The sequence below is a fragment of a genome, unplaced genomic scaffold (genome assembly GCF_019419815.1).
Source record: "Pyrus x bretschneideri cultivar Hongxiangsu unplaced genomic scaffold, Pyrus_bretschneideri_v1 Contig6, whole genome shotgun sequence".
In the NCBI taxonomy this organism is placed as follows: Eukaryota; Viridiplantae; Streptophyta; class Magnoliopsida; order Rosales; family Rosaceae; genus Pyrus; species Pyrus x bretschneideri.
The window spans coordinates 1,101,428-1,122,696 of record NW_025999798.1 but is presented as its reverse complement, the minus strand read 5'-3'; the positions used below and the strand labels follow the sequence as shown (position 1 = coordinate 1,122,696).

The 21,269-nt window shown below is 35.1% G+C and overlaps 2 protein-coding genes across 3 annotated transcripts; one reads left to right on the top strand and one right to left on the bottom strand.

Moving 5' to 3' along the window:
* Positions 1–9,299: 9,299 nt before the first annotated feature.
* On the bottom strand, positions 9,300–12,239 carry LOC103947288 (translin-associated protein X). 2 transcript variants are annotated; one of them, XM_009358179.3, is made up of 8 exons: positions 12,108–12,239; positions 11,897–12,006; positions 11,726–11,805; positions 11,439–11,580; positions 11,180–11,329; positions 10,475–10,676; positions 9,987–10,088; positions 9,300–9,890 (listed from the first exon to the last, which is right to left on the bottom strand). In XM_009358179.3, exons 2-7 carry the CDS (start codon positions 11,972–11,974, stop codon positions 9,988–9,990), a joined length of 753 nt encoding a protein of 250 aa, XP_009356454.2. In that variant the 5' UTR covers positions 11,975–12,006; positions 12,108–12,239; the 3' UTR covers positions 9,300–9,890; position 9,987. The 2 variants fall into 2 exon arrangements, with proteins under 2 accessions (XP_009356454.2, XP_009356455.2); XM_009358180.3 differs by having other exon boundaries at positions 9,300–10,088; positions 11,897–11,986; positions 12,108–12,236.
* An 807-nt stretch (positions 12,240–13,046) lies between these two features.
* Positions 13,047–16,048, top strand: LOC103947289 (D-aminoacyl-tRNA deacylase). The gene is made up of 8 exons (XM_009358181.2): positions 13,047–13,208; positions 13,294–13,626; positions 13,721–13,784; positions 14,133–14,185; positions 14,367–14,422; positions 14,521–14,595; positions 15,350–15,547; positions 15,743–16,048. The coding sequence occupies exons 1-8, from the start codon at positions 13,104–13,106 to the stop codon at positions 15,828–15,830; spliced, it is 972 nt and encodes a 323-aa protein (XP_009356456.2). The 5' UTR covers positions 13,047–13,103; the 3' UTR covers positions 15,831–16,048.
* The last annotated feature ends 5,221 nt before the right edge of the window (positions 16,049–21,269 follow it).

Here is a 21,269-nt window from a genome sequence, read left to right as displayed (position 1 = left end):
CAGAAAACCTAATTGAGACCAACCATTAAGTCTCGGACTTTGTCTTTCTGCCATACACTGACCCCACTACGGGCACTATGTGTTGTTCCCCATTTGAATGGGTAAAAAAACCACGTCCATGAATCGAAATTCGAAACCCTACTCAAAATGTAAATGGTGTCCTAATCAGCTACCCTTTGTTTTCTTCTAGGAAATGTATGGCATATGTAGTTTCAAGGCCAAAAAGGGTACGTATCGTGGAAGGTCCTAATCAGCCACCCTTTTTTTCAATTGTCCTTAATAATTGAGTAGAGGTCTTTCTTAAACTAAGTCTTAATTTGGAGCTATTCGGAGAATAATTGATCAATTTTTTTTCTAATGAGATATCTGTTAAATCAAGAATCTAAGTCAATACATGCTAATTCATTAATACGTCAAACCGTCCCAAATTTCAGATAAATTCAAGATCGAACAAGTATAATTGTGAAAAATAAGAGTTGATTGAGATGAAAACTATACAATAACTCGGTCCATTTATATAACATGAACGGAAGAACTATCAAACGGGTTACTATCCTTTTGTCCATAAAAGGAAAATTCTGAATCAAATCTTTATCATATCAACTTAGATTTTAAGATAATAAACGATAATTTTGGAGCAAAAAAAAAAAAAAAAAGTACGCGATAATATTTATTCCTCCTAATGATATTTACTTTTTAGACGTGCACCAACTAAAATATATGATAATCATTAGACATCGGGTCGGTGTACCCAAACAACAATTTTATATAACAATTGCTTGTCTTTGAATCAGGAATTATATCCTCTCCGAATCTTCTCATCGAGGAATAGGAGGATCAATTCATATCAATCGTTCATATAAGATCGTGTGGTCACAATTAAATGCTTTTTATATTTTTCAAAAGTAAAACAACCTTGTTTTATGTGAAAAATATAAAAAAAAAAAAAAAAAGAAACATTATGACTATACGATATTTGATGAACAGTTGTTATCAATTGATTTACAAAATCTCCAATAAAAGAATCTGAAAAGGATCTAATTCCTTTGAATCAAATCCAAGTGAATAAGACTAGCATTTTATTCATTTTTATACGACTATCTCCAAATCCGTATCATCATGATTCATCAGTACACACAGTTAACGACTAACTAGCATTCTAACCGTCTCCAATCCCATGAAAATATTCAATACATCGAAATCATAATTACGGAAAATATTTTTTAGGTGTAAGTATCATAATTTGATACACTAAGCTTAATAATATAACTCGTTAGATTTTTTTTTAATTTTCAAACAATCATATTAATTACATGTTATTTATTAAATCGTAATCTCGACACATTAAAAAGTATGGGCTTACCCAGATGATATAGGTGGTTTCCTACTAGTAGTATTGGTCAACGGTCAAACAACCTATTGCTATGGTATGCATTATGCATAAACGGAAAAGGATCTTAGCCGGATTTTTTTTCTAGCAATTCGGAGGATTCTGTGATCATGATCATTAATTGTATATCGTGCGGTCAGTTTTCATTAAGTACTATATATATTTAATTTAAAATTTAAAATAATTTCTGATCGTACGATGGACGATAATCGATATCTGCATAAACAAGCACCGACCACTTTTGTAAAAGAAAAAATGTATATTTTTGTCTTTAAATAAAAAGACCTTTTTGGGTGGCCGTACAAAGCACGTGACAAGAGGCAGACCAGTATGCAGGTTTACATATGGAGCTGGCATGGCAGTCACGCACGTAACACGTGCATGGCATTATCCCTCAGTATTTTGCCCTTTTTAATTAATTAATTTTTTTTTTTTTAAAGAAATTAGTAAATGGCTTTAAGTGTCCTCTAGTACGTGCCAGTTCAAGTCCTCGCCAGAAAAGCCGTGAAAAAAGGAAGTGGTCCGAATCCGATTCCTAAACATCTGCTAACCCGGTCTGCTTTATCTTGTTAGCTTCTTTCTGGTTCGCGTAAACCGGGTTCGGGTAAATTGTGGCTGTGTGGGCTACTGAGCCGGTTTGGAGTTGGGAGCTGTGACCCCTTTTTTAAGGAACGGTGTGTTTGCTAATTCTATAGTTTATATAAGTTTTTTTTAAACAATGTAGTTTATATAGTTGACAAAAGTTTTGAAAATAGGGTCATTGATAATTTGAAAATGAAATATTCTCGAGGAGAAATGCTTAGGGACGCTCCAATTCATAGATTTTCTATAACCTCATGTTTTTGACACAATTGTTTGTAATGTTTAAACGAAAATTGACATTAAACAAGTGGTAGCGAGTTCATGGAAAGTTATACTTTTAAAATAGTCCTCTTAACATTCCTCATTCTGGAGATTTACTTGATCCCTCCCGTATTAAGCAAAAGAGTGTACGAGCTCAAGTGGAATCATATACCTCGTTAAAAGAACTCGATACAAATTTCTTTTCTGAAAATATAATTTGACACTCCTTATGTTCAGAAAAAACATAACACATTTAGGAACGCATGATAACGTTTTTAGTGTAGATCAATCTTAATATTTAGAAACCATTTTCCCCATAACTGATAGGGGTGTGATATTCACACATCATATTTTACTTCTCACATACTCTTTTAATTTTCGCCCATTGGATCAGATGAATTAAAGAAGATCAACGAACATAAATTAACAAGGAATGTGTCAGAAGTAATTTGGGGTGTGTGAATAGCACATCCCAATTGATATATAAGAAGTATACTAATCGAAAAGGGGCTTTGATCACCAACAACATAAAATAAAATGAATTATGATAGTTTTCCAACTTAACTTCACGCAAACCTTACTTTTATTTAGGGCATAACACTAGTAGTATGTATATTTGGGATAAGCTTATTCACCAAGCTAAAAACGGTATAATTCTGTTAGATTTAGGGGCATTGGGTGTTTCCGAGACTTCTATTTAATTTAATTCTTTTTCTTGCTAAAACAACCAATGCTTATTACAAGATTTTAGTGCACGTACTTCAAAGTCAAGTCAATGAAGTGAAACATTTCTTAGCTCAATAAAGATAAACAAATTTTAATTTTTTAGTCATTTTATATTACATTTTGTGGTAACTTATCTATGTGAAATTGAAGTTAGGGGAGACATCCACGGATATTTTGTCATTTTTATATTTTTGGAAGTTTCAAAGGAGTCGAGAATGCAACTTGGACTGATATTATTTGTTACCAAACTTGATTTGTTCAATAAGTTATTGAACAATCTCCAATTAAACTGATGTTTTTCATTTCTAAATTGTGATTAAAAGAAATGAATGATTATGATAATAATATGCGTACAAAATTTATTAACAACGATCAAATTGACTATGAAGTGCACCTAAATATATGCGTGCGCGCACACACACACATACATGAGGATGAATATTCGATACAACTTTTTTATACACGTTTTTATGGAGTGCACTTCGTAATGTATTTCTAGAATTTGAACCGTCTATCTTTTAGATATTCTCTCAAAGATCAAGTCTACTGAAAATGCCCAAATATAAAACTATATGACCATTAGATTACAGGTTTAGGGTTTCTTTATATAATCTTATTCGTTCATTTTCTTCAATACAAATGAATGTCTAAATGTTTTTCAAATTGTGTGACTTTTTGTAAAGATGATCTATGAATAATGTCTAAAAGATAACCGATTTAGATCTTTCAAATACATTATGTAATGGCTTCCATAAAAACGTGTGTAAAAAATTATGTAAAAAAAAGTAATGTTACGAATCTTTTGCTATATATATTTTACCGCCTAAGGAATCAAATTTTGTACTTGAGAATCAGATGGAATAGGCAGTTGCCGCTCATGTCTATAAGATCATTCGGTGTTTGTTGAGTTGTGATTGACAATACTATTGCTAGTTCCAAAGTGGAAAACCCGAGGTCCTAAAAGCCGAGGGCTACCTGTCTAGACTGTACACGTTTCGAACGTAGAACACCTCTTACATAATCTACGAAGAGTTGGGCATGCCCTCTTTGGTCCCAACATGAACGTGTATATGGTCCACTTCCACCCTGTAATTTCAATAGAGGAGAGGGTACCCTACAGCCAGAGGGCAACAGAACGACAGGGAACCACGTTCCCAGAGGCCAAAGCCCAATGCTGATTGATAGAACCTCCCTCCTCCTGCAGTCTCTCTGTTGCTAGATGTGTCTGCATCCGGATTCCTCTACCACCGAACTGTAGTACTATTGTACTATTGCTTGTCATTTCGGAAAATACTATGCGAAGAGGTTATGTTTTCTCCCGTCCATAATCGAATTTAAAGAAATAATATATATAATGTGATCTTCACATGTGTTTAGATTTGTAATTAAAAATTATGAACGATTGAATTTAGTAATATATAAATGTTAAGAGCGAGCTAATTTTAATAATTGATGCATAAAAAATTGTGAGTGATTGACTTTAAGAATACTCCTTTCACTACACAAAAAAGGTGCCGAACAGGATATTAAATGAATATGTGACAGGTAACTACCAAATAAGAAAAATTGAACAACTTCGATTATAAAATCAAGAAACCCTTCAAACCTTAACTGTCCGAACTCAACAATAAATCCACAATTGGCTAAACGATGAGTGACTTTGATTAAGTAATAGCCCGTAGTGAAAGACAGTAGGAGTTGGATTTGAGAGCACGTCATGCCGCATGCATGCATATCGTGGCAAAAGAAAACAATAGCCGATATGCCATAGCCAGCTAAGAAACAAACGTAGTCCCCTTCCCTTGCATTACATCTGTGAGTAGATATGACTATTTGGTACCACCTAACTCACTGACTAATTATGTTTAAACTAACATTCATTGCTCTTAAATGTTTGCTTTGTAAATAAGCCATATTTTGTGTGTGTAAGATCCTCATAAGTTGTCTAGTAAGATTTGTTAGTTGAACGATTATTGTTATGGGGACCAATAGGTCGCTTTGTCACAACAATCAGTCTTTTTAGGAGCCAAGAAGAATAACAGAGGCATTTCAGCATCTTCTTGACTACCATATTGTGATTTACTAGCGTTAAGAATTGAACTCATAGTATACTGTGTGAAATATGAGTCTGATATTCGTCTCTAACCAACCACTAAACCACCTCACCATGGTTAATTAAGTTTCATAATTTAATTTGCTAACAACTGTAGTGTGCAACCAACAACAAATATGGTGTCCACGATAACATGATATGTCTCCTGACTCTCCTCATCGACATGTTACCTTTGAAAAAGACCAAATAACTCATCATGCGTTCCAATTTCTTTTGATTACGTATTAAATCACAAACTATTAGTTTAGTGGACCTGCTTAATCATATGTACTATCTTTAACTACTGAAAATTTCTAACATGGATAACACGTTTGCATGGATTCTTTGATGAATTTTTACTCCAATTAATAATGCCTAAAGTTTTCTTCCATCGGTATATAAAACCATCACCATAATCGCATTGGTCTCAAGAGAGATTTATTAGTGTATCAGAAATACGATTCGGTACATTAAATGTCACAAAACAATTAGTTAGATAACTAAAAAAAAAAAAACTTTCAACCAATTATTTTGTAACACTTGATTTACCGGGCTATATTCCTGATACATTGAAAATGTTCTCCCTGAAGTGGACAACATGAGGAACATAAATATGGTACGTAAATATAGAAACCAAAGTACGGATTTTTTTATATTTTGATGGCCTATAAATATCGTAATTGCAATTTAAAGCATCATCTAATCTTTTGGTGGAACGTACTACTTGAGTTTATCAAATGGAAGAGGATTTGTTCTTATTGGTTGGGAGTTAATTTGACAACCAAAAGATTTGGTAGCAAACATAAACTATTTAATTAATAGTAATATTACAGCTAATGCTATAACATTTGCTGCCCAACTTTACAAAGTTGTCCAATTAAAATTAGTTGTAATTAATTATAAATTCTGGCATAGTGGGCAAGTATTTTGAGAAGTATATTAATATTGAGAAGCACAAGTCCAACTCCTAAAATAGAAATGTCAATGATCGATCGATTTAATGGAAGAAGAAAAAAAAATAAGATGAGATAAAAAAAATAAAAAACAAACAATAATAAGATTGTAAGTTTGTAACTATGACCATCAAGGCATGTTTTTTAAATCAAGCAATGCATTATTAAGTATTAAGTATTATTAGGGTGTTTCTCTCTTTTCGGACGGACCGGCGGCCTATGAGGATTTTTTGTCCTTCTTTATTTAGATGTTGTTCAGGCTGGATTTTGGATATGGTCCTTCGCACAACTCCTCAGGGAGATGGCTTTCTCTTGCCTGTCAAGCAAGAACTTGCTGCTTGGTGTGTTGCATGACGAGTTTGTAGTTAGTTTGAAATGTGCTTTTGTGGGGCCTTTGGTTTAGGCCTTAAGGCTCACAATCAAAACTAACAAAGATCTAAGTATGCCACTGTTATCTTTGTATAACAGATTGTTGAATGGAAGTGAATTAAGTTGGTTATTTGCGCCACAAGTTACTTAGACTTCTTGTTTATCAAAGGATTGTCACAAATGGGTTAAGTCTGCATTAAGTTTTTTTCTTGCCTTGTAAACAAGGACTTTTAATTCATAGTTTTGTATGTCCAAAATGAAGGGAGTCCAGGGCCCTTCCAACCATTTCCTCAATCAAAGTTCACTTTAATGAAAACAGGCTTAATAACTTGACCAGATTCGAATGCAAATGAAACTCTTAAGTAGAAAACAGTTGAAAATGACTTAAATACATGAAGGAAAGTACATTAAACGACAAATCTACTAAATATAAGTACAAACAAAAGAGACTTAAGTCAGATTTAACCTTGTCGGGCAAGGCTTAACTTGTTGCAACTGCTTCTCTTTATGTTTACAAGTTACTTGTATACTCTAAGGGATGAAAAAGTAACAAGTAAGTAGGTTTTACTAGAGGGAATCGATACTACAACACTAAGGGAAGGTAGCAGAGCTTTTAAACTAGACAAGAGATGGCTTTCTATAAGGGAACTATAGCTAAAACAAACTAGACATGGACAAAATTCAGCTTTCTGGGTACGAACTGGCTTGAGAGTAGAGTTTGTATGTCTTTTGATTGATTGGTTGAGTGTCCTTGTCTCTGGTGTCTTTCTTTGCTTTTGTAGGCAATTTTGCCTGATTGTCCCAGCTTTGCCTTTAGTTGATAACTTTTGGAGGGCAATAAGTCATCATCTATTTACTTGTCATGCCCTAGGAAAAGTGCTTTTTGGCTGGTGGTGAGTTGTCCTCTGTCATCCATCACTTCAATCATAGGCATGTGGCTTATGCTGTGGCTGAAATGGCACCCAATTTACTTTGGGCATATCAACTGGGCTCGGGCAAGTCTTCATTTGCTTTTGTGTCTTTGAGCCTCCATTATCACCAAGCCAATGTCAAATATAAACCCAAACAGATGCGTGAGCATGCTACACGTTGGTCGACATAGAAAAGACGTCAATGTGAATTGGGTCTGCGCTTTGGATTTGACTTCTAATCAAACGATTGAATGGTCGAGCAAGGAACCTCTTCTCGGCTTAGGTTCTTTCTCTACCTCGAAGACAAGGCTTCAAACGAACAATCAAATGATGTGTTATGGTCATGGTGAAGGTCAAGCGAGAAAGTAAAAAGAGTTAAAAATTAATCTACTTGCAAGAAAGTAAATTAAACTAATAAAGAGTGCTTAGGAAATAAAGGTGCTTTTAATTAAATAGAATACAAATGACAAGAAGGAAATGAAATGCTTAGAATAAAGAAGTGTGTATATTAAATTGCATAAAAGATAAGAAATTGACATGCAATACGTAATATAAATTGCATAATGTAAAGGAATTCAAATACAAATCCGGGAAGTAAATTGGATGAAAATAAAATAATCAAAACTAAGGATTCATTATGCTAGGATAGGAATTGAAGAGAAAATAGAACAACAAGCTGTGCGTTTGATCGAGGATCCTTTTCTCTTATTCGAAGCTTGTATTTATATGGCTCGAATATGTCCAGATACGTCCCAACACGGCTGTCCAGATACATTGCTTCGTGATCATGTCAATCAATGAAAATCTTCCTCAGCTAGTGATAGTGGACATTAGCTGGCCTTGATCATATCCATTTCCTAATCCAAAATGAAAATGCTTTCAATCACTTAAATCAAGGATGCGATTTAATATGATATGCCCTTTTTCACCTGGATTTGGACTGCTAGATTAAAGCTAATAGTCAATAAGATCGGTGAGTGTGAATTCGGATACAAACATAAAGGACCGTCTTGGTAATTTAGTATTAGTCACGTTGAATGATGATTGTGGAGAGTATGCGAGCTTCTGATGGAGGAGAAGAGAGCGATTTGTTAGGTGAAGAAAACACAAGTTCAGATTGGTCACTCTCACTGAAATGGAGACGGAGACAATACCAGAGGGTCCAGCTCCAGACTCGCCCACTACTCAATTAAATTATAAACCAATGCAATAATGAGCTCGTACGTCCACGTACTTGTTTTGTTGATGTTGGTTAAGTAGCCGACATATTTGGGCTGCTTCTTAAGGACTGAGATCTTCTCCAGATCTCAATGTTTAAAGTCCAAGGACTCCGAAATCCAGCTGTTCAAGAGGGAGAAAGAGATCTGGACGGTTTAAATTTTTAAAATTTTGTAAGATGAGTCAGTGAAATGGACTAAAGGACTCTGAAATCCAATTGTTCAAGAGAGAAAAAGAGATCCAGGCGGTTTAAATTTTTGAAATTTTGTAAGACAAGTCAGTGGAATGGACTAAAGGACTCCGAAATCTAGCTGTTCAAAAGAGAAATAGAGATTCGGGTGGTTTAAATTTTTGAAATTTTGTAAGATGAGTTAGTGGAATGAACTAATAAAGGCCGTATGATTGAAATTTTGTAAGATGAGTTAGTGGAATGAACTAATAAAGGCCGTATGATTGAAATTAAGTGATCCATGTTTTAGAATAATTGGACTCCGGACACAGAAATTCGAAATGGATCTCAATTGGCTTCTCAATATCAAAATATAGGGAATCTAAATAATACACTAATTCTTGCGGTGGAATGTTGTAGTTAGAAAACACCAAGAAGAAGAAAAACAAAGAAGAGTAATATGACAAAGAAAGAGAGATTTGTAACACCGTCATTTTGGCGTTCCTGTTTATGTGTACTTTCATACCCAACACCCAACAACTTGTGACATTAAGAGTAGTCCAATTGACATTGATTGTAATCGTAAATTCTTGCCTAGTGGCCAAGGATGAAAATTACATGCAACATCAGAAGCACAAGTCCATCTCCTCAAGTGGCAAGGTAAATGCACATGATTACATGATTTAACGACACTTGGTCGGAGGAGGTATCGATATGTTCAACTCACATGAATGCAACGACAATATATATTTCTAGTGAGTTCAATACAAAACTGCGGCTCATCGTGGCTTCTTGCAGGTAGGTAGCGAAAATGGCGCAACAGGTCAAAGTCCGTCAGGTACACCATTCATTTGACATAGCTACATGTGTCCATGTCTTATGTTCGTAGTTTTATGCCATATGGTTATATATTTAAGGCCTTAGTACGTACAACAGCTGCGTCAGACAGCTGCATCAGTGTTCCCTCATGGTTCGCCGAACTAACCATGCACATAAATCGCAAGTGAACCTCGTGTGAAAGGGTTTCGCTCCAAGCTCTACAAATCTAATCCCCATAAATTTACAAAGAGAAGAAATTTTAAAGCTTACAGATTTACTAAGAAAACATACGCAGGAATTGTTCATCAAGCAGCGACCACAAGATAATGATGATGAACCGCAATACATCCGAACAATAATGCAGGTGCCCATATACGCTCCTTGAAATCCTAACCTTTCCCTGTCGAAATCAAGAACTTTTCTCCTTAGTTAATTAGAACACACGTAATATAAGTACTTAAGCGGTAAGAATGAGAACGTAATGATCACGAGTTGCATCATATTTCAACATCGGGCACTGCCAATAAGAACGAAGTTTGATCGTCAGAGCCAGGTAGTGGCATATACTCTGATCTTCTCACATGATCACCAAAGCAAGCTACAGAAAGATCTCAAGTTATTAAAAACTCTCTTTTGGGAGAAAAAATAAAGAGTGATAAAACTTTTACAAAGAAGAATTAAGAAGCTGTTAGGGCTATATGCTAGTATACACGCAAAATTGATAGAATCACGATTTAAGACCATAATATGAATTCAGAATTTAGTTACGGTTGATTACAACTTCTGAAATGTTTTTTGAAGTTTCAAAGTACTTATTCTTGAATTCAAGGACGCCAAATTTGTTCCAATTCACAAACTGGAAGTAGAAAATTTCCCTGTTTTATCATTTTATTAGTTATTCCTAATATTCAAATCTTTATTATATAGCAGTATGCTAAAGCATGAACTCAAATATAATTATCAGATTCGGTCATCGAAACATACCATTTTCTATCTTCATTACACTTTGAATCATTGTATCCATTTTCAGCTTCATGTCACTGCTATCATCCATAAGTGGGACAACAAGGGTCAGTTCCCTGTAAATTTCACGCACAAACTTGCATATCTTATCAGCAAATTCACGTTCTCCATCTGAAATTTGACCAATTGCCAACCGCATCAGCTCTCCGGTCAAGTCTGCAAGCTATAGTACAACAACCCTTAGTTAGAAACTTATTACATGCCAGCGCTACTGCTGTAGTGGGGGGCGAGGTCAACCGTAAGTGGACGAGAACCAGTAGATAATTCCACAACATCCACATTAGGAATGGAAAGACCTGGGCTGCTAGTGAGGACAATGGGGAAAGTTTTCTCTATTCATAGTAGGTACGAAGACCCTAGCAGACCCTCCCAACATTCGAATACGTAACATGATCTCCTTCAACCCGCTTTTCTGCCTATGGATATATGTCGTTGAGAAATGGATGTAGCAAGTGTTTATACGAAAGCTCTTGTTAAATCTAATAGGTGCATAAAAACATCACTTCCCAATATATGTATGTATACATGTCAACATGTGTGTGTCCCTGTGTTAAACTAACACAATGAATTCAGTCCGCTTAATCCCAAAACCTTATTCAACTAATCAACTGGCCAATAGTTTCCTTCTTCACAAAAAGAATGTAACAGCGAAGTTGAAGAAAATACCCCGAGAAGATAGTCGAGTACATTGATCTGCAACGGCTCAAGAGACGGATCACTGAGTGGCAGCAAGGTGGCATTTATCTCATCAAGACTTAAAAGAGTCCCAGTCCTGCAAAATTTACAAAAGGTTGCAGCTTCAACATATTCTTGTACCTGCACAACTCCAAGCATAAATTGATAAGTGAATTAACCAGGTATAACCGAAACCCGAAATTTCAAAAGACTGAAAGCAGAAGCAGAAGCAGGAGAGTTCCACACTCACCCCAGGTGAGTATGCTCGTCTCAGCTTCCAAAAATCAGTCCCCTGCAGCTCTCTAACCAGTCGGGAAATGTACCGATCCGTCACAGCTGCTAAATCCTTTTCGGCTTTCTGCAGAACTTCCTCTTTGTTGTGTTTACTGATTCTGTTCAAGTTCAAATTCCACAGCAACAACATTTCAATGATGATAAAACAAAATTTTAAAAAAAAAAAAAAAAAAAAAAAAACCCAAAATCCAACACCCAGAAAACAGTAACAAATTTTGAAGCAAAAGGCGGCAGCTTTCTTACCTGTGGACCTGAAAGATGACCTTTTTGCTGTTAATGGTGATATCGCGACTTGCTTTTATGACCCTTTCCCGCTTGTCGTTCTACAAACAATACAGGTAAAAACTCACATTGTAAAACCCTTGAAATCGCTCGCAGTGCTGCAAATTGGGGGACATTAAATCAGGGATTTACGAGATTGTTGAGGTAATCGGCGTGTTTGGAGAAGGCGTCTTTCATGGAGGAGGATTCAGTGCTCATCGTCGTCGCCATTTTCGGTACGCTCTGCGACGTCGTGTTTGTTACTGTGAGCGAGCCAATTACTCTCTCAATGTAAATTAACGAAGAGCCTATTTGGAAATAAAAATTCAGGAGAAACAGGAGAGAGAGAGAGAGAGAGACTGACTGGAGTGGAGGCGGTGGGGTTTGAGAGCCGTCGCCAGAGATAAGCGCTGCAACTTCAACGTCTGTCCCGTTTGGGAAATGTATTAAACGACGGTTTGAGATAAAATATTTTTAAAATTAAATTTTAGTAAAATTGCATATTAAGAGATGTGTATTCAATTAGGAATTTGATTTGTAGAAATTTCATGTAAAATTTTTAAGTAGTTTAATTGATTTTTAGAGATTTTATGTAAAATTTTGGTTCAATTTTCTCGAAATTTCATGAGAAGATGTGATATAGATGCTTAAAATACAGTAGTGAATTTCTCAAATTTCCTTTAACTCCTCAACTTTTTTTCAAATTCTTGAAAATCAAATTCTAATTAAATACATTTAGAATGTTATAAATTTATTTAAAATTTTAATTGAATATATCAGATTTTTAAGGATTTTAATAAACAATCTTGAAATATACACATTGAATTTCAGGAAATCATTTCAAATCCTGATTGAATACCTTTATATTCATTAAAAGAATTAAAATACCTTAAAATTCCGATTGAATACATCTCCTAATTCTGAAAAAACACTTGAAGTGTTTTCAATAAGGAACACAAAATTAATGTTTTTTTTTTGGTGAAGAAAATTAATGTTTTTAGTAAAAAGTACTTCAAATGTTTTTAGAATTTAAAAACATATATGCATTATGGAAAAATACTTAAAAATGCTTTCAACAAGAAATACAAAATTAACTTTTTTTTAGTAAAATGCACTTTAAATGCTTTTAGAACTTAAAAATATTTTCTCTAAACACATTTTCAATTATTTAAATACACTTATTCCCTTAATCAGTGTGCTTTCTTGATGTCGTTTTTAAAACCAGCGGACGACACCACCTTTTAAAACCAGCGGACGGCACCACTTTTAAGGCGATATCCCACTTCATTGCCAGCCGCGGGAAAATAGTAAACAAAGCTTCTTTCCCCTTTGCAACGCAGCCACAAAAACGACAAAGAAGATGGTGACGCTGATCGTGGCGACGACTACCGACCCGGCCTCCGTCAACCCGGCCAATGCCCTCCTAGCCATGCCCGGCTGGGACCCCTCCCCTTCCTGTTTACAGGTTTGCCAATGACCTTCCTTGATCACCAATTAACCCGTAATTAACACTATCTATCGCTAATCATGATTAACGAATTAATTAACAGGACATGAAGGGGTTTGTCAACGGAGGAGGAGGAGGAGTCAGGGTTTTGCTGCACGGTAGGGGAATTGTGGAAGAAGACGACTTGGACAAGCGGTGGGAGGAGGCCACCGGCGAGCGAGTCGACGAGGTGATATTTCTGAGCAAACACACCGCCGTCTCCAACCGGCCGGCACTGACCGTGCACCCGATCGGGATCCCTCATCTACGTGAAGGCAAGGCTGGACCGCAAGGCGGAAAGCCCGGTTGGGCTGCGCCGCCGAGCCCCCGCATTGGTCCCTGGCTCCGGCACCTGAAAAAGCTTGCTCAAGCCCACAACTTGGTTCCTGAGTTCGAGGTTTCTCACTCTCTTGCCCTCCATTTTATATGTTCATCTTCCGTTTGTGGAAATGTGTGTTGTATTTTATAGTGCTTTGCGTGTTTGAATGTAGATTACTTTGGAGGGTACACATCATGGACCGGTCACGAATACATCTACTCTGTTCTTGGAGATTGGTGAGTTTTTGATGAACCCGATTGCTCTTATGCTTTTCAGTTGTGGAATTATATTGCATGGTGTTATTTTTTTTCGGTTTGGAAGGGAGAATTATACATATTTTCGGTTGCGTAGTGTGAATGTTTGCTCCGATGCATTTTTAGCGAACGTATGAAGATATTTTTTATACCTTTTGGTGATCAGTTTGTAGGATTGATTTATTTTGTTCAAAGGGTAAAGTTTACTGCTTCCGCTAAATGTAGCGTTGTAACTGCTCAGTCTGAAGCTTCTATATGTGACATGGTTTTTCGTATTTTTTACCATGCATGTGATGGTTTCTTGTTTTTGATGTTACTTGGATGATACAGGCAGCACGGATGAGTACTGGAAGAGGCAGGATGCAGCACAAGTTATGGCTCTAGTTAAGTAGACAACTACCAATTTCAATGATTTGAGCAAGTCATTGATACGTCCTACTGTTGTTTTTTTTTAACAAATACTTTTCCTCTCTTCGTAATGTTTCTGGTTTTCCCTGAGCTTATAAAGTTTAATAGAACAAACAACTCATGAGAATAAATTGGTGGCAATTTCTGTGCTTGCAGTTAGTTTGGGAAGGACTTGGGCTTGGAGGGGAAGCTGCTGTTGGAAACTGGAACGGGTATATTGATTTTCATGAAAAGCTCATGTCTTTGTTTGCAATTTTAACCAAGGTTTGATGCTTCTCTAACTTCATTTTCTATATTATTGGCGCTCTAGGGAGAAGGATAACAATAAAGTTCTTCTTGGATTGGGCGGTGGACATTATGCTCCTCGGCATATGGATATAGTTCTGTAAGTTATAGTCACTTTACAGTTAGTCCATTTTCTTTCAAATATATAGCATTGTTTTCTTAGTGGCAATGTGGCATGGCATCCAGCTTTGTTCTTTGTTTCCTTCTATGTGCGGTTTGATGCATAACTTATTAACTGTGAACTGAAACTCTTCATTTTGATTGATCGTGTCAAAGTAAATATGATAAATGAGTCTGCTAAAAACGAATGGGATTACCAGACTATAGATGATACTTTCTTCATCCCATTCGGAACTTCGGGCTTGATCTGCTTACTCCTTCCTTTTCTCTGTCTCTGCAGCTTCCGCAACACCCCTAAGGCTGGTTTGGTATTGATGTGCTTTGAAAAAAAAACTGATTCTACTGTGCTGTGAGAATAAGCTTATTTTTGCTGCTTCACGTTTTCAGCTTTTTTTCATCCAAAACTGTGAAAATAAGCTGTTTTTAAGTGTTTACAAACACTTTTTTGAGCTCAGCTTTTTTTAATACCCACTTTTTATAAAAGCTCCTCAGTACCAAACCAGTACTAAGTCCTGCATTACCCTCCCAGCCCCTTCTTGCTTCCTCTTCCATCTCTATCAAATGAGTGTGTTGCATTTACCTTTTTTTTACATGTGAAAGTCACATTCTGTGAATATCGTATACTAGTCTGCATGCTGTCTTGATTTGATATGTTATATAGAAATATTGATGGTAGATATAGCGAGGAGATTTGGTTTACTCCGTGAAAATAGTCCCATTCTTTGCAAGTACAGGAAAGACGGTGTGTGGGTAGGCCATCTACTTTCGGGTTATTCCTTGCCGATGGAAGATCCAAACCAGTCCAAAGCAGAAACAAATGCAAAAGATACGAAAGACATTGGTGGAACTTGGAAACAATCGATCAAAGCAGCATTTGAGGCTACCCAGTATGCTTTCCCTGGTGGGGAAGTTGTAGCTCATCTTGATCAGAAGTAAGTTAGGTTTGTTTTAAGATGTGACTTGCACGTCAAACATTTTATATGCCGAAAATTGTTGTGCGAAACACAAGAAGTTAGAAGGCTAGAACCCTTATGCAAGCCAACGACCATTGATTGCAGGGATTGGATCCTTTTGTAGAAGTATTATTGCTAAGTTATCTTATACGACTTTTTGATTGTTCGTTGCAGGAGTTTCAAAAGCTGGCAAAAGAATGCTATAACGGCTTTCCTAGGCGAGCAGAACATCAAAATTGGCAAACCCAACGATTTCTACTAGATTTGATGAATCCCATTCATATATAGTTCGATTTTAACCCAATTTTACTACACAGATTATGGCTGTTGCTAAATGGTAAATGAAGCAGGAAGCAAATATGAATTATGAATGAAATATGTATATTTTTTTTTCAAATCAGTTTGTCGTTGTGATGTGATGTAATTTTGGATTTGAGGCTTCAGTGGAGCCAGAAGTTAATGAAAATTATGAAAACCCAACGCAAGAAGAAACTAAAAGACCAAAGCCCTTGCCTTGCTTTTCGGAAGAGTTACTTAATAGTTAATACTACTGTCCGTGTGGCGACATCTCAAGTTAATTATGTATTATTATGCATTTTAATTCCTAGACATAGCAATGCATAAATTGTTTTAAATACTGTTACCGTGACACTCCTGCATTGGAGTTCTTCTCACCTTTGAGACCCTAAAATATATTGAAATAAAGAAGCAGTCATGGCTTTTGTGAATAAACCATTCCTTGGTCTGAAGGGCCGGATTAGTCTCCATCAGTGTGGTTACGTGATGAAGTTTCTCTATGTTGTCAATTAGTGATTATTAATGCCATTTGCCAAAGCATGCATGAACCACCGCAATAAAATTAGGGTTTGTCAAGCCTATATTTAGTCTTACATAGACAGCCCAAGTGGGAACATTTTCCTCATTTTTTAGGTGGGAGTCAACTATAAAGTTTGAGCTGCAAGTTTCTTTTTTCTCTTTTGACGATAGTGATGATCATGATGGAGTGAGTTTGACAAAATATTTGTGTTTTTTACTTTAATAATGATTAAGATTTCGTGTAATGATCGTTTTGTTTTAGTTTTTACTTTTTGTGTTTGGGATTCGGGGAATGGAGATAAGAAAAGGGGGAAGGATGGTAGTATATACGGTTGTAGAATAAACATACAAGGAAAGGCATACAAACGAAAACAAAAAATTATGTTAAGTTTCTTTCATTCATTCATTCTGTTTTTTTTTTTTTTCTTCTTTTCTCTCCTTTCACCCCCTTCAGCGGCCAAAACACAAAAGTTGAATAATTGGAAACGAAAAACAAAGTAATTATTCCATTTTAAGAATGCGAAGTAGACTCTCTAAAAGTAAGACTGTTTATGAGTTTTTTGCCACTTCATGTTTTTGACATAATATTTTATAATGTTGGCATGAAAATTATGCCCAAAAATAGATAATGAAGTCCGTGGAGAGTTATAATTTTAAGAGAATCTCCTTAGCATTTCTCATTTTATAAATATGATTTGGTTGAGAAATGGGTATTAGTTAGAAGATACAGCTAATGTGGAACATTTATCTGTAAGTTTCCACCTAATTTTTGCTTCTTATGGTAGAATGCCAAGTGTCAACTATTTTGAAGCATGCATATTGGAAAAAGGATCCTCGCCGGATTCTTTTTCTAGGAATCCCATAATCGTGATCGTTCATCGTATATCGTGCGGTCAGTTTTCTTTAGGTATTATTTATATTTAATTTTAAATTTTAAAATGATTTCTGACAACACGATATATAATAAACGGTCACGATCACAAAATCTCTATAATTCCTAAAAAAAGGATCTGGCGAGAATCCTTTTTCCAATATGCATGAAGTAGACTCTCTAAAAGTGAGACTGTTCATGAATTTTTTGCCACTTCATGTTTTTGATATAATATTTTATAATGTTGGTACGAAAATTGTGCCCAAAAATAGATAGTGAAGTTTGTGGAGAGTTATATTTTTAAGAGAATCTTCTTAGCATTTCTCATTTCATAAATATGGTTTGGTTGAGAAAAGGGTATTAGTTAGAAGATACAGCGTATGTAGAACATTTATCCGCAAGTTTCCACCTAATTTTTGCTTCTTATGGTAGAATGCCAAGTGTCAACTACTTTGAAGCATGCATATTGGAAAAAGGATTCCCGCCATATTCTTTTTTTAAGGATCTCGTGATCATGATCGTTCATCATATATCGTACAGTCAGTTTTCTTTAGGTATTATTTATATTTAATTTTAAATTTTAAATTTTGAAATGATTTCTGAGAGCACGATATACGATAAACGGTCACGATCACAAAATCTCTAAAATTCCTAAAAAAAATCTGGCGAGAATCTTTTTCCACAGCATATTTTTATTTTATGTCAACTTTTTTGAATCATGCATATTTTATGTTAAATTTTTTTAATCACGCAAGGACAGAGAGATATACAAAGTCTTTAAGAACCCTAAGTATTAAAAAGATAATTAGTAAGAATGCAATCCAATGCCATCACAGATCGCCTGATCGAGTATGCAGCACCAGGTCATTGCTTTCCATAGTTCATCACGTAGGAGAAGTCAACAATCCAAGGGCCAACTCCACATCGAACTTTAACGATCCGAACCGTCTATTTTGTAAGTCTTGATTCATAGATCATCGTTACAAAAATTCAATTCAATCCAAAATCATTTGCATATTTAATTATCAAGATAAAATTTCATTATTTCTTATATAACAAAGTATCGCTAATTTCTATGTACTCAATTAGATGTCTTAAACATTTCCGATTTGGCTAATATTTTGCAAGGATGATCTATGAGGTGCAACTTGAAAAATAGAAGGTTCGGATAGTTAAAGTTCGATGTGGCGTGGACCTTACAACTAATCCCTATTTTTATAAATAAAAAAAATGGGGATCCCTTCCCTTAAATGTTTCCTATATATAAGGTGACAGGCTCTTTATGCAAAAGGATCTCTAAATTTTTTTTCAAAAAAATGGGGATTAGGTGTGAGCCCACTCAATATTGAACTTTAACGATCCAAACTGTTTATTTTATAAGTCTCAATTCATAGATCATCCTTGCAAAAATTCAATTCAATCCGAAATCATTTGCCTATTTAATCATCAAGATAAAATTTCATTGTTTCTTATATAACAAAGTATTCATTAATTTCTTTGAACCCAATTAGATGTCTTAAATATTTTCGATTTGACTAATATTTTGTAAGAATGATCTATGAGGTGCAATTTGAAAAATAAAGGGTTCAGATCGTTAAAATTCAATGTAGTGTAAACCTCACAACTAATCCCCATTTTCATAAAAAAAAAAAAAATGGAGATCTCTTCCTTTAAAGACTTCCTATAAGGTGATAAGTATATATAAATATAAAATATTAATGTGAAGGGTTGGTGCTTGATTTGGAAACTTTGGCCTCCTGGGACCATGTCACCTTCACATTTGTAGGGGTTATATTCTTGGGGAGACGCAACTCGGGTAGAAACACAAAAAAAATTGTTATTGTCTTCTGGGATATAAGCTTATTTGCCGTTCAGAAATAGATATGCTTCTTTTATTTAATTTATTTGATGGTGGTCGCGTAAGTATCCTCCATCGTCTAGCGGCTAGACATGAGAAGAACGAGAGTCAGATTCTTGTGTTGGTGCTAGAGTAAGGTGTTCTATCACTGAAGTTATGAATCTCGGTAATAACGAATGCATGTAGAACTGGACACATATGCATGCATGCATAGTGTTTTATCTTTATGATTATATAGCATAGTTTGGTGGGAACTCTATGAATTTAATGTTTGATTGGAAGAAAATTCGGCACGCAATCTTGTACCAGATTTTGTTGTTCTGTATGTATACGACGTGTTGTATTTTTAGTGGAATTGTTGGTACTGGTCATGTCGGAGAGTAGATTTAAGTTCATACTAAAACGAGAGAATTGATAGATTTGTGGTCCAAACTAAAGGTGTTTTTATTAATTAATTTGGTGGAATTAATTTGTATAGGTAGGGAAATTGGTATGAAATGATTGCTCATGGAACAATAGAAATATTGTTTCTCTGGCTCTTAAAAGGGATTGTCGTGGTGAAGCCACTAACTGATTTAAAAAAATAAAAAAAAAAGTACTACTTATATAGTCATGTTGGTAGAGGTAACGCCAATAGTGGTTGTTCTTCTTATTTGAATTGTTAAGAACTGAATTTGGGGTACCTTATTATTTCATGTATATAAAATTATAAATACAGCTTTCCTTAAACATAATACTTCAATTTTAAAGATAATCTTGCCACTTATAAATGAAAATCTCAAATTTGATTTCAATGGTTGCAAGTTCAATATATAATCGTAGCTGGCTCAATTCTTATTGTATGACTTATGCATTTTGTCTATGTACGTATTACCCCTATATCACTAACACAAAAAATAAAAAGCTAAAGGTTATATCAAACAGACTTTTAACATCATTTCTCATTAGGGAGAGGGGAAGTTATCCAATTTCAGGGCCACGACATATCACAAGTTTTTTTGAGGACTTACAGAGGGGGTCTTAGTTTTTTTTTTAATTTTTACAAATCACTTACTAAAAGAGATTACCAGAAGTGAGACTCGAATCTAAACGTTGGTTTAATAAGGATAACGATATCATCACTATCTCAACAAACCCTCATTGATACGTTATGTACGGTTTACAAGAACCGAGATGATTAATATAAAAAAAGTCAATCTGTTTTTATAAATATAGTTAAATTGTGTGACCATTAAAAAGAATAAGTAGTTGATGTTTGACGAAAAAAGTTGATCGTGATTGTAAGTTATAAGTATGAAATTATATATTCTCATAATATATTTGCATGGTAGTTGCATCCCATGACCCATTATGACAGCAACTCCAACTAGTTAGTATTGTTATAAAAACTAAAGAGAATTCCTATTTAATTTCACTCTTAGATTTGCCTTGTTTATAAATTCTTCGATTGACTAAATGTGAACGATTACATTATGATTAATCATTCAGTCATCCCTAATTATATTACATGACAATTATTTATTAATTAAGTTTGGCGTGGAAATCAAATCTCGTGTTCTTAGTCCAAGCACAGAACATTTTCAACAAACTTAAGTTTGAAAATTTGGTTTGCATGCACATATATACATTTATATAACTATAGTTATGGCGAGATATTATTCATGAAGGTGTACAAGCTTTAAAAGCTATTGACTCCCATTTTTCTCTTGTGATTTGTTTTCGTTGAATGGTGACTGAACTCTCCGGCCTCCAGCTGCTAACAGAAAAGTTTTTTTATTATTAAAAAAGAGAGACTAACGTTGGTCCATCTGTTCATTTGTATAATTGACTCAGTGTAGCTTTTCTGTTACAATTTTAGATTGTATACTATTGCTTCGGGTATCAAACTTGTGCACCAAATTTGAGTACCAAATTAAGTAGCGTTTGCCATGGCATTAAAATTTAACTACTCAATTCCAACTTGGATTTAATTACATTATTTCGATAAAAAGTAATTGAGGGTTAATTAATTTTAGGAAGAAAATAAGAACACTTAAAACCTAATTGATCAAAAGTCCAGCACCATCGTTCCCAAACTTTGCGGTCGCAAGTCGCACCATCGTTCCCATCACCAAGGCTTGCAGCTCCACTTCGGCCGTCTCGCTGCTCCACTTCCG